Source organism: Dichomitus squalens (genome assembly GCF_000275845.1).
Source record: "Dichomitus squalens LYAD-421 SS1 unplaced genomic scaffold DICSQscaffold_4, whole genome shotgun sequence".
Classification (NCBI taxonomy): domain Eukaryota; kingdom Fungi; phylum Basidiomycota; class Agaricomycetes; order Polyporales; family Polyporaceae; genus Dichomitus; species Dichomitus squalens.
Genome location: NW_006766886.1, coordinates 574741 through 586398, shown reverse-complemented (window position 1 = coordinate 586398; position 11658 = coordinate 574741). Strand labels below are relative to the sequence as shown.

Below are 11658 nucleotides of genomic sequence, written 5' to 3'. Positions count from 1 at the left end.
CTTACTTGCGATGTTGCTCAATGTATGACAATAGCATTCTTTGCATGCTGCGGCGTTTCGGGCCTTAGGACGCAGGTTTGGCGCTATTCGGGCGCACATGGTAAGAAGGTGCGGCGGTGAACAAAATAGGCAAAGTATTCGCCATTTCTGTCGCACTGCTCTTTTCGTCCCTGCCACAGTTCATTCTCCGCCGCGACTTCGGATACCTTCACGCTGTCGGCTCTAGTCAAATACCAACCACTCCCCAGAGACCGCCTCACGGACTATATCAACGCTCACTCTACTCCCCTTGGGTTGCCGAGACGATCCCCTCCTTTGACCCCATTCCCTGCACCCTTTGACGTCGGACTGAGATGCTGCTCACCACTGCCATCACCGTCTTGGTAGCTTGCCTCCTGGCAATGGCTCAGGCCTCAGCTTCTGGAAATCTCATGATTAATACTCTGTACGTCTCCCGCAAGGGTTCAGCTTGTGGTCGGTATGCTGAACCTACTCTATGCAGATCGGGGCCTACTGAATGTGGTGAGCAGCATATGCTGTCGATGGGGCTGTCAGACCGCTTATCGACATGTCAGTTCCTGTGCAGTTCACCTGGTCTGGGGGGCAGGCTCCATATTACCTCTCGTTGATTCCGGGTATGTGCTCTTGGACCCTGACGGGAAACGCATCTGAACGACACTATGATCATAGGGGGACAACCTTCGGCCCAAGCGGTATGTTGCCGACTGGTCATATGAGCTTCACATGGAATTTATACCCGCTACCTCAGATCAGACAGTTTCCCATTCAGAATGGTAACTCGTATACCTGGACGGTTGACCTGGCCTCGGGCACCTCGTTGTGAGACGCACATAGCCATAGCAGTTGACAACTATGTTCACAATCGTATGGTCCAGTACGACGGAGCTCAGAGACAAGACTGGCGCGGTAGCCTATTCGGACATCCAGAATGTGCAGCCCGGACCGGACAATAGGTTGAGCCCATCCCTGCATGTCGACGCGAGTCCAACCTATTGATCACCTGCTGCAGCTGCCTCACAAGCACAGCGTCGGCCCCTCCAGCTTCTTCAGCTGCCTCAAGTCAGGTGTCATCGGCCGCAACTATTAACCAGCCTACAACTACTGCCATCGCGCCAAACCCGTAACGAAATTTTCTGGATAGCACTATGACTGGGCAACTGACCGCTTGAATATAGGACGAGCTCTGGCGCAGCCCCCACAGGGGCTCATGCAGCCGGAAGCTCCAGTGCGAGTACTAGTACTTCGGCGCATCCTTCAAGCACGAGCTCTGCGAATTCATCCAGCGCTAGCAGCAATGCTGCCGTCGGGCCGTCCGGTGTGGGGACAATCGGTGTTGCAGGTCTGCTTGGCCTTCTGGGCGCAGCTCTACTTGGCTGAGCTGCCGTGTAACGGCGCGCGTTCACTTACAGACTATATCTACGAGAGAAAGTGGACGATGTCGTGTTGTAGCATACCGCTGTTCCAGTGTATGCGATCTCGATGTTATGTGTATTGGGCCTTGGATTCGCCGGTCGGACGCGCCGAGCTGAAGGAAGAAATTGCCTGTTATGGTGCAAATACGATCACGTGCCTTGCGCGTCGTTGGTGGGAAAGAAGGGATCTGAGATTGACGCAAAGAGGAAAAGCGCGGATTGTTCGCTTTCTGCTGGTTCTGTGTTGGAAGGGAAGTGCGCGTGAGCACTCCCGCCACTATTGCCTCCTAGCTCGTACAGCCACTCCGGCTTATCTCTCTCGTCCTTCCACAGCCTACCCACTCCCCCAATGTCTGTTGCTCTCGAAGAGCCAGCGCAGCCTGTTCATCTCCTCAGCGAGACATCTGCAGGTCCCGCTGCGACCGCTGACGTCGACCCGGCTTTGGATGAAGTCGTGAACGCGCTCAGTAAGACAGAAACTCCGGCACACGACTGTGTTCACCAAGAGGAAGATGGCGCTGTTGATGCCAGCGCACAGGAGCCCACAGACGAGGAGGTGACCACAGAGGCAGCAGCTAGCGCACAGAATGACGCGATCGAGAACAAAGGTGCCGAGGTGTCTGTGGCGGACGCGCATCCCGAGGTATGTCTGTATATCCACCCATACTGCGTTTCATGGGCTCAAAATCGCTCGTTTGGACGATACAGGCAGATGATGTTGCGGAGGACGTGGCAGACGACAAGGTGGAGCCCTCTGTCCCCGCCGGGCCTGCTGACACTGCTACTGGTGCGTGTATTCTTGCGACTCGTGTCAATGCATTGCAGGACTGATTAGGTACTAGTTGGAGAGTATCCAGCGGAAGATGTGCCTCCCCAGGAACCATCTCCGGTCGTCAAGGACGCCGCTCTCACGGGAGAGGAACCTGTCACGGAGGCCACTGCTCCAGAACCGACCGATCCCGCGGTATCCTCCGACGAGACGGTCGAAGGGCCTGTACACGAATCCGAGCCAGAGCCTGCTCCTGCTCCCACTGAGGTGGCCGAGCCACCTGTCACTGAAGCCGAGGCTCCCGTCCCAGAGCCCGAAGAGACCACGACCGAGGCTGCATCTGTCCCCGAAGAGAGCGCTGTTCCCGCAGAGGCCCCGTCGGATGAGGCAGAGGAGCCAGCTCCGGCCGTCGAAGACGCTCCCGCTCCTGTGGCAGAAGAGGTTGTGACTGAGGCGCCTGCAGCTGATGAGCTGACTGTGCCTGAGGAGACGCACGCCGTCGCAAACGTCGCTGATGAAGTCGCCGCGCCTACCGAGGACGCGCCCGTCCCCACGGAGGAGCCAGTCGAAGAGGACGCGCCCGCGCCCGCCACCGAGGAAGTTCCAGTGGTCGAGGAGACGCCTGCCGCTGAGGAGCTTGCGCCCACTGAAGAAGCTGTCGCTGAAGAAGAGTCTCCCGCGCCAGTCGACGAGGTTCTTGTTGCTGTCGCAACTGCCGATGAAGGTACCCCTGCGCCCGCAGCTGAACCCGGCGCGTTGGAGGAGACCGTTCCTGTCGTCGAAGAGGCTGCTGAGGAGCCAGCCACTGAGGAGGTACCCGTCGTCGAGGAGACCGCTGCGCCAAACGAAACTGAAGAGTCCGCCCCTGAGTCGCAGCCCGTCGTCGAAGAGACCTCTGCACCTGTTGTCGCTGAGAGGTCCGCACCCGAGCCCGAGCCTGAGCCCATTGCCGAGGCCGCCGTTCCCGAGGAGTCAGTCGCTGCTGAGATCGCTGCGGAGGAGGCACCTGTTATTGAGGAATCTGAAGTCGCTGTCGAAGAGCCTGACGCTGAGCACGCGGAGGACAGCCCTGCTCCGGTTGTCGAAGACGCCATCGAGAGCGCGCCTGCAGAGTCCGAGGCCGCTGCCGTCGAGGAGCCTACGCCTGAGCCCGAAGTCGTTCCCGAGTCTGCGCCGGAAGTGGTCGCTGAAGAACCCGATGCCCTTGAGGTATCTCACGAGACCGGAGTGCCCGAGGAGAAGCCCGCTCATGAGCAGGCGGATGCTTCAGCTGACGAAGCGAGCAAACCCGAGGCTGAGGAAGTCCTCGCCATCGAGGAAGTCGTCGAGAGCCTCCCTGCCACAGAGGAGGCGCCAGCAGAAGAGCCTGCCGCCGAGGAGGCAGGAGAAACTCCTTCCGCTGAGGATCCTGTCGTTGCAGATGATACCCCTGTATTAGAGGAGACCGCACCATCCGAGGCTCCCATTGTTGAGACTACGGATGTCCCAGAGGCGGAAGTGGAGCCCCCTCCCGTCGCATCCGAGGAGATTGTCGAAGAGGCTATAGCCGAGGACGCTGGGCCCGTCGAGGTGGCGGTTGTAGAGGAGGTGATCCCTGTCGATGAATCAGTCGATGCTGTGGCCGAAGTTCCTTCTGTGGAGATCCTGGCTGTGGAAGAGGCTGCTGCCGTGGACGAAACACCAGCTGCGGTTGCCGAGGAGCCCGCCCCTGTTTCCGAAGAAGTTGCTGCGCCGGAGGAGGCTACTGTCGCAGACGCTGAGGCCGAACCCGCCGAAGAGCCTGCCCCCGTCGAGAAATCGCTCGAAGAGGTTGCTGTTATGTCTACAGCGGAGGTTGCCGTAGCGGAGGAGGCCCATGCTGCAGAGGTCGAGGAAGCAGCTCCGGCTGAGGAGATCACTACTACTCCTGCTGCTGCTGAGGAAGCCGCTATCGAGGTGCCTGCAACAGAGGTCGAGGTGCCGATTGTGGAGGATGCGACTGTTGTCGTCGAGGACGTCAAGGAGGAACATGATGCTGCTGTCGAGCAAGTCCTTGCTGTGGAACATGCTGCAGTCGAACCTGAAATCGTCGCTGCCACCGAAGAAGTCGCAGTTGCAGAGGAGTCAGAAGCCGTTGAGCCTGTTGAGGAGACCCCCGTTCAAGTTGGAATTCCGGTGGTCGCCATCGATACTGTCAACGATGAGCCCGCAGAAATCGAGGCCGTAGCTGAGCCTGTCGCGTTCTCGCGTAGCCCGTCGCCGTCTCCTTCGCTCCAGGAAAGGCCCAAGTCGCCTTGGACTCCGTCGTACAGTGTCACTACCCAAGGTCCGGGTGCGAACGATGCTGAGGAAGAGAAGGAGATCGCGGAGCTTGAACAACTTCCTCCTGCGACTGAGGAAGCGGCAGTGCCAACTCCTCTCGTCGAGGTCACCGCCGAGGTATGCTCATTCGAATGAGCCTATTTTGAAAGTTCACTGACTGTATGCGCGACTTGTTTAGCCTGAGGAAGAAGCCGCTGCTGAGCTGGCTGCTCCACAAGAGGCAGTCGATCGTCCGAAGTCGCCTTCCTGGGTGCCATCGTACTCTGTCAGCTCCCAGGGAACGAGCCCGCATCACTCTCCCAAGCCATTGCCGGAAGAGGTCGTTGAGGAGCCACTGCCTGCGCCTGCTGCCGAGCCCGAGCCCGCTCCGGCTGAGGAGGTTACTGCGGAGGTTACCGCTCCGACGGAAGACATTGACGAGCCGGCAAAAGCCGCCAAAGTGGAAGCTGTTCCGGAAATGGCGGTACCGGAGGAACCACTTGTCGAGGAAGCCATAGTCGAAGCTATCGAGAAGGCGCCTGCTATCGAGGTACTTGCTACAGAGGAAGTCGAAGCCGTTGAGGTACGTCCCCGAGGCTTCGACATCGTGGTTGGAACGTACACTCATTCATACGCTGTGTGCAGCTGGAGGAAGCGCCGAAGTCCACTTGGGTTCCTTCGTACTCCGTCAATTCCCAAGGTTCCAGTCCTCTCCGTACGCCTCAGCAGACGGCTGAGGACGCAGATGTCAAGGAGATTGTGTCGCTTCCTGAGCCTGCGGTTGAGGCAGAGGTATCTCATGGGCCGTCCCCTGTCTCTGTGGAGGAGCTGAAGGTTGTTCCTCTGGCTGAGTCGGAAGTATCTCAAGCGCCTGAGCCCGTCGAGGCGGTTCCCGAGCCCGTTGTTGAGGTCACCGAGCCCGACGTTGCGGTTTCTGAACAGATAGAGGAGACGCCTGCGCCAGTGATCGTCACTGACACCGCGGAAGATGTCCCGGAGGTAAGTTCGCTGTGCCTTCGCCTGCTGTCACTCCAGTGCTCAATTCCCGCTAGCCGAAGACGCCTCCGACTGTACCAGCGGATAGGCCAAAGTCCCCTTGGACCCCATCCTACTCTGTTACATATCAAGGCAACAGTCCTCTTGGCACTCCTTCTGTTTCGACGAAGGAGCTTGGGGAGATTGAGGATCTTCTCCCACCGGTGCAGCATGAGAAGCCATCCATCGTCGTTGAGGAGTCGGCTCCCGTCACTCATACTGAGGTATGTGGCTGCCCTACTTCACACATCGATCCTCTTACGAGCCATCTTTCAGCCCGCTGAGAACCGTGATGGGGAGGAACCTCTCGCCTGGACACCTTCGTACTCCGTCACGAGACAAGGTCCTGCCTCTGATGTCGGCGCAGACGAGGAGCCCGCTACATCTGCTGAGCAAGCTGTGAAGCCTGTGCCCGATGTTACGACCAATGGTCACGGCCAGAGCGTGAGCTTCCCTGCCACCGAAGGATCCAATGAAGGGCCGAGGAAGGTCTCTTCGAAGTGAGCAGTCTCTGCCGTGTTCATTTGGAGAATGACTACTGATAGTGCTCTCAACAGACCGAGTCTTAGCCTCCTCGCTGTCGTCGACGAGAACGAGCAGATTCAGATCGACCAGTCCAAGTCTTCAGCTCCTGCGGAAGTGTCCCCATCTAACCCTCGTGCTCGTCTCGAGTCGACAACGTCCTCCCGCTTCTTCCCCGGTGGCTGGTTCTCGAGTACGACTAAGCTTCCTGAGGAAGGCCGCGCCTCCTTGGAGATCGCCACCGGCGTATTCGCTAAGAGCCCCAGCGACTCGCCTGTGGCGTCTCCCGCGGTCGAGGCCCCCCCTGCCACCCCCGTCGATGGCAACGTGGATGAGAAGAAGAACAAAGGGAAGTGGTGCGTTATCATGTAATTTGGGGTTCCGCAAATGTTCGATCTTTTGCTTCACGACTGTAACGAATTTATGACCTCATTATCTTGCCAATACATATGCACGCACACATACTGCTCCGGTATAATCACCACTCACACTCCCGCCTAGTTTCACCCTTGCTGTGGTTACTTCGTCCTACGTTCGTTCATTCATTGTCGATCCAATCAATGCATTCTTTCTTGGTTCGAGTATAGCTCAAGCTATCGGCTCTCTTACGATGACTTGTGGTCCTGGGTGAGGCTTTGGGGGAGGAGGCCGCGCCAGCTGTGGCCAATCATGGACACGCAACTTAGTAGGGTCACTTGTGTCTTCCGTCCAGCAAACACCCAATTTATTCGCTCTCGTACCATACGTACACCGTAGGCGAGCTTTCACCTCGGCGTGATCCCCACAACGGACTAAACTTGTTTCATTTGTTGTGGACAGAGCGGTCCCTGAGACAATCCTCTTGTCCCGGCCATGGCAAGCTGGGAATGGAGCTGAGCAGAGTCGGCGACGCATGACGCACGTCGATCAAGTTCGCAAGTCCTCTCGGCAATCTCCAGCGCACCCAGACCATGGCTAGACACGTCGCAGGTTCGATCCTAGCTCACGCACCTAATCAACTTTATGTATACCCCAATGCAACGGGCATACGACATGTTGCGGCGGCAGTCGACGCCAAACGAGAGGAAGGTGAGTGGCCATGAGATCATTGGTTCAATCCCACAAAAGCGCAAAAGGATCCTTCGAACCGGGATCGAACCAGTGACCTTGGGATGAGCCGGGTAGCCATTACAGTCCCACGCTCTTCCAACTGAGCTATCGAAGGCTTGCTTATGGGCTGTGTCTATATTATATCAAGTGAAGAGGCGGCCCCAACCGCATAGCACATGGGCCTAATAGAGCTTGACGAATTAGTGCTGAAGAGATGTGTTATTCGACTCGCCCACGACGCACGTAGCTCACTCCCAACAGTGTCTCACCTACGCGATGACTATTGCCGTGATAGCCACTCCTCCAGGTCATAGCCGGGCGTTTGTGCGGCAGGTTCGCTCCCTGCTCTCATCCTTGCGCATACCGATGGAGCTAGTGCTCTATATCATGGACATCGCAGACTACCATCCAACACTGCGAGCGGAACGCAAGGATGGTATGCACATAGATGCTGGCTGGTACCACGATACAGAGGCGTGCTGGGCAGCCGTTCTCTACCTCATCAGCCCGCCCATTCCATGTTATCTCGAGGACACTTATTGCAGAGTGAAGAAGACATTGTGGACACTGGAAGGCCACGATCAAGGATGGGCAGATGAACGTCGAGGTGAGCCTGCAGAGTACTTGAGTCGCACGAGGAAGGTACTCACGTATTACCAGGAGAGTACCAAGGGGCATGTTCTTGGTACGACGCGTGTATCTTCCGCCGCGTACCCGGAGAACCAAGGGTCTCTACAAGCCTCGAGATTATCTCTGACCTCTGGGGAGAGTTTCGCAACCCCGGGACCGGTATGCTCGAGGTCCAGGAGCTGCTGAAGCCCACCGGATGGTTGTTGGTGGCGAACGGTGACGAGCTCACGTGGCGTCTACAAAACAATCGCATCGCAGAACGTCAGGACCATCGGCACGTTCTCGAATGGAATGTTGACCAACGCGGCATAGATCCCGACGCGAAGGCGGACGGATCTTTCGCTGGGGCGGGATTTGTGCAGGCGTTGCAACCTGGGGACAGGATCGGAGTATGGTTGCGGGCCAAGCAGCGGGGATGGGAGTGCCACATCAAGGAAGCATCTGTTGAGATCATGTACGAGTTCCATTGACATCGTAGGGCACTCGATAGCGATACTTCAACGCAGGGGCTAGTAGCTCACTAGCTCCAATGTATTCTCTGCCTACCTAGCCACCGTCTTGACAATTGTCGTCTGCTGCCTGCAGTCATCCTACGATCGCTGCTCCCGCCTGCTGAGTTATGAGCGATTGTCAAGCTCAACAGCGCAAAACCGAACGACTACCAACAGCGCCGCACTATCGTAACAGGCACCAAGTGTCCGTGTGAATGTAGAGTTCACCGCGTCTGCTGGCATAGGGTCATCGTCATTTGAATCGACGGATTCGACAAGTAGAAGGTAATCCTTATCCGCGATCAGGAAGGCGAGCCTGTCAGGAACCGTGCACCGCATTGTTCTCCACTACGTTATAAACGCGTCAGTATCCTGGGCGTGGTACACATCAGCTACCTCATCATACACGTCCTGAGAGAACTGCCTTGCGCAAGAGCTCCACAACACCAACATGTCGGAGTCCTCTCCTCCCACAACGACGACTCTCACCTTGACTCCAGACGACGTGCTCAATGCGACACTCTGTGACGGCGAGGGGACGGCGCTATACTTCGTCTCTACCACGCCTAGCCTGTATACAACCACGACACAAGTGACACGCAGCAATGGCGAGTTACTGGCGACAGTAGAGTGGCGCGACATGCTGCCCAACAGATTGAGACTCGGGAAGAAACCCCCTACAACCCTCAACAATTGGCTGCAGACGGCCCTCGTCCCGTTTGCGTCCAAAGGGTATAGCGAGATGTCTCCTCGAGGGTCAATGGCGTCACTCATGGAGTTGCTTGTTAGGAATGCGTCGTTCAAGGACGATTCTGGACGGAAGTACAAGTGGCAGGGCGCCGCATACGCGAACACGCTCGAGGTACGTCATATACCAGTGCACCGTATGGCCTGTGGATGACATGTTCTCTGACCGTGCAGCTGTTCACCAAAGACGATGGATACGAGGAGCCCATCGCGACATTCACAAAGTCTCGAAAGAACATCGGTCGGGACTTACCTGCAGAACCCGCGAGACTTGCTCTGACGGCGCGTGCCGTGGAGATCCAAGATATCGTCGTCCTCTCCTTCCTCTTCCTAGAACGATTGCGTCGAGGCCAAGCGAGGACACGCCAGAGCACCGCCGATGCTCTGAGCAAGCAACCAATCGTGGCAATCACGAGCGGGCATGGGTACGGTGCAGGAGGCGGTTGAGAGTTTGTGTGTCGTCCGTAGTCGTTCTATCCCAATGCCTCGGGCAACATGATTTCACTATGGCGGTCTATGTTCAGTATTTACTTGGGGCTCGGGTTAACGGGATACATTAGCGTCAAACCTTGTGCCGCGTGTGACCGTATACCTTCAATAGGAACAAAAGGCGACATGAGTTCTGTCAAGGTACGGTTACGATCACAACCACATAGTTTTGTTCGATGCGTTGACATGGTAGTCATCCGGCGACCAGGTTTGTTGCTCTTCAAACTATTCTCCTTGACGAACTCACATGCATAGGTGAGCACGAGCGAGACGCCATAGTTCAGAGACATTAAACGTACCAGAGACTGCATCCAGCTTCTTGGCGACGCTATCTCAAGCGGCAGCGCTCCGCATACAGGAACTTGCAGCATCTCTAGACAGGTTGCCTAGCAAAGCCGCGAGGTCTATTGTTCAAAACACCGCGCAAGCTTCCTGGAAGAGTAACGAGACGACTGCGTCAAGCATTCATGGGCAGACCGTTACCTCCCTGCCATTGCGGCCAAAGGTCATGCGGAGCCTAGGATGCGTAACCGCGCGACGTCTTCCCTACAAAGCTCATCAGTACATGAGCGTTCCGGACCAGTCAAGATCCAGTGAACATACCTCGGCAGCCCCTCCTCAGTCAATCGAAGGCCGCTGCTGATGTCTCAGCAGCCCAGAGCGACCCTTGTCCTGTCTCCGGACGATCCCTCCAACACCACGATATACGACGCGGCGGACGGGACGGAAGTTTACACTGTCTCGACTCAGTGCCGCTGGAACGGCACGACTACGTACATCGTCAACGTCCACGGGGCAGTCGTGGCGGCGCTCCAGGAGCGATACCTTGTCTCCGATAGGCTGATCCTGGGAAGAGACCCCCCTATGCCTTTGCACGAATGGTTGCGCATAAACATGGCGAACATCTCCGTCAACATGTAAGTTCGGAAGCGATGATCCCCGCTGCACCAGTGGACCGAGTCTTGACAATTACGGGACGGGGGTTTTGCAGGAATGCATCGTTCAAGGACGAGTCGGGGAGGAAGTACAAGTGGAAAGGAAACGTTGTTGGGCATAGGGGCGCGCTCGAAGTACGACTGGGTCTCTCATTGCCTGGCTGACGTACTGAGCCTCATATATTCAGCTTTTCACGAAGGACGACGAGTATACGGAGCCAATCGCACGTTTTGACCGATCCCACCCTCAAGGTGTGTCAGGGGCCCAGAGCGGGTCCAGCACGGAGCATCAACATAGACCCCGGCCTGCGACGCTAAGCTTAACTCTCCGCGCGCTAGAAATACGGGACAGTGTGGTCACGTCGTTGCTGGTCCTGGAGAAGCAGCGCAGGAAGGACAGGCAGGCATTGCAGGCAAGCCCAGAGGACCCGACAGAAGTCTATAGGTGGGGCTCGTAACTGTGGGGCCTCAGACACAAGCTGCATAGAGCAACAGAGGCTGTATGCCGAACTGTGTGTATACCAGGTTAGCTTTCAATTATTGTGCCACCCATGCGTCACAGCGCGGCCTGTAGAGTTACGAGTTAGAATGCTTACATGAATTTTAGAACATATCGGTGATTTTTATGTCGGAAAGAAAGACGTTTGACCTGTGCACCCTGGATGTCGGTGCTGTCGCCGTGCATCCGCTGTCCTCCGATCGGCGTAGGTTTCTTCAGCTTGAAATCCGCCGCGTATCATGTATGCATCGCGAGTGCACACAGCAACCAAGTCGCACCTAGCGCTCAGCTTCAGCCCGGGCAGCTTTCCGTCCGTGGTAAAGGGAAGCCGAGGTCAGGCTGAGGAGAAGATTATGCTGGAAGGCAAGCACAAGAACGGAGCCAGACGTTGTTGTGGGTGCTACGAGGTCACGTGATAGTGGTAGTGTACTTGGCCTCCTGGACCTAAATCGGGCGCTTGAGGCCTCGATCGAGTACCATACGTCAAACACGTCCAGTCTGAACGAGATGATATCATACCATTGGCTATGAAAGTGCCGCATCCAATGCGTGGTGACAGGGTGTCCTTCTGTCTCCACCATCATGTCTACTACCACTTCGTCTGGCGCAGGTCTTTTGGCTTTCCGGCTCTCGTCTGACCAGTTTCAAGCTTACACCGCTGAGGCCCGTGTGGAACACTATGCGGGTTACGAGCATTCTGACGGCGCTGTGAGCGTGTCTAGAACCCACAGCGTTCTTG

The 11658-nt window shown here is 56.8% G+C and overlaps 5 protein-coding genes and 1 non-coding gene across 6 annotated transcripts; 5 read left to right on the top strand and 1 right to left on the bottom strand.

Moving 5' to 3' along the window:
* Positions 1-401: 401 nt before the first annotated feature.
* On the top strand, positions 402-1017 carry DICSQDRAFT_166805 (uncharacterized protein; the record flags this gene model as incomplete). The annotated part of the gene is made up of 6 exons (XM_007362375.1): positions 402-445; positions 503-522; positions 576-635; positions 691-713; positions 770-840; positions 897-1017. The coding sequence occupies 6 exons, from the start codon at positions 402-404 to the stop codon at positions 1015-1017; spliced, it is 339 nt and encodes a 112-aa protein (XP_007362437.1).
* A 675-nt stretch (positions 1018-1692) lies between these two features.
* On the top strand, positions 1693-6750 carry DICSQDRAFT_178270 (uncharacterized protein). Its single transcript, XM_007362374.1, has 8 exons — positions 1693-2076; positions 2142-2220; positions 2276-4620; positions 4682-5065; positions 5128-5481; positions 5535-5741; positions 5794-6017; positions 6075-6750. Exons 1-8 carry the CDS (start codon positions 1783-1785, stop codon positions 6409-6411), a joined length of 4224 nt encoding a protein of 1407 aa, XP_007362436.1. The 5' UTR covers positions 1693-1782; the 3' UTR covers positions 6412-6750.
* Positions 6751-7156: 406 nt separating this feature from the next.
* DICSQDRAFT_t36 lies at positions 7157-7243 on the bottom strand. Its single transcript has one exon. It is a non-coding gene; the product is annotated as a tRNA-Tyr (tRNA).
* A 154-nt stretch (positions 7244-7397) lies between these two features.
* Positions 7398-8358, top strand: DICSQDRAFT_133371 (uncharacterized protein). Its single transcript, XM_007362373.1, has 2 exons — positions 7398-7735; positions 7789-8358. Exons 1-2 carry the CDS (start codon positions 7405-7407, stop codon positions 8226-8228), a joined length of 771 nt encoding a protein of 256 aa, XP_007362435.1. The 5' UTR covers positions 7398-7404; the 3' UTR covers positions 8229-8358.
* Positions 8359-8733: 375 nt separating this feature from the next.
* DICSQDRAFT_39474 (uncharacterized protein) lies at positions 8734-9383 on the top strand (the record flags this gene model as incomplete). The annotated part of the gene is made up of 3 exons (XM_007362372.1): positions 8734-8981; positions 9039-9111; positions 9171-9383. Coding segments are annotated over 3 exons (534 nt in total), but the record flags the coding sequence as incomplete, so codon positions are not given.
* A 744-nt stretch (positions 9384-10127) lies between these two features.
* DICSQDRAFT_166801 (uncharacterized protein) lies at positions 10128-10878 on the top strand (the record flags this gene model as incomplete). Its single annotated transcript, XM_007362371.1, has 3 exons — positions 10128-10402; positions 10477-10555; positions 10609-10878. 3 exons carry the CDS (start codon positions 10128-10130, stop codon positions 10876-10878), a joined length of 624 nt encoding a protein of 207 aa, XP_007362433.1.
* Between the last annotated feature and the right edge of the window lie 780 nt (positions 10879-11658).

What these genes read in the sequence shown, in the direction of transcription:
- DICSQDRAFT_178270 (XM_007362374.1), top strand. Translation starts at nt 1,783, where the DNA reads ATGTCTGTTGCTCTCGAAGAGCCAGCGCAGCCTGTTCATCTCCTCAGC. An exon ending in CTCCCGTCACTCATACTGAG is followed by an intron (nt 5,742 to 5,793) that starts GTATGTGGCTGC and finishes GCCATCTTTCAG; the next exon opens with CCCGCTGAGAACCGTGATGG. An exon ending in CCGAGGAAGGTCTCTTCGAA is followed by an intron (nt 6,018 to 6,074) that starts GTGAGCAGTCTC and finishes TGCTCTCAACAG; the next exon opens with ACCGAGTCTTAGCCTCCTCG.
- DICSQDRAFT_133371 (XM_007362373.1), top strand. Translation starts at nt 7,405, where the DNA reads ATGACTATTGCCGTGATAGCCACTCCTCCAGGTCATAGCCGGGCGTTT. An exon ending in ATGGGCAGATGAACGTCGAG is followed by an intron (nt 7,736 to 7,788) that starts GTGAGCCTGCAG and finishes ACGTATTACCAG; the next exon opens with GAGAGTACCAAGGGGCATGT.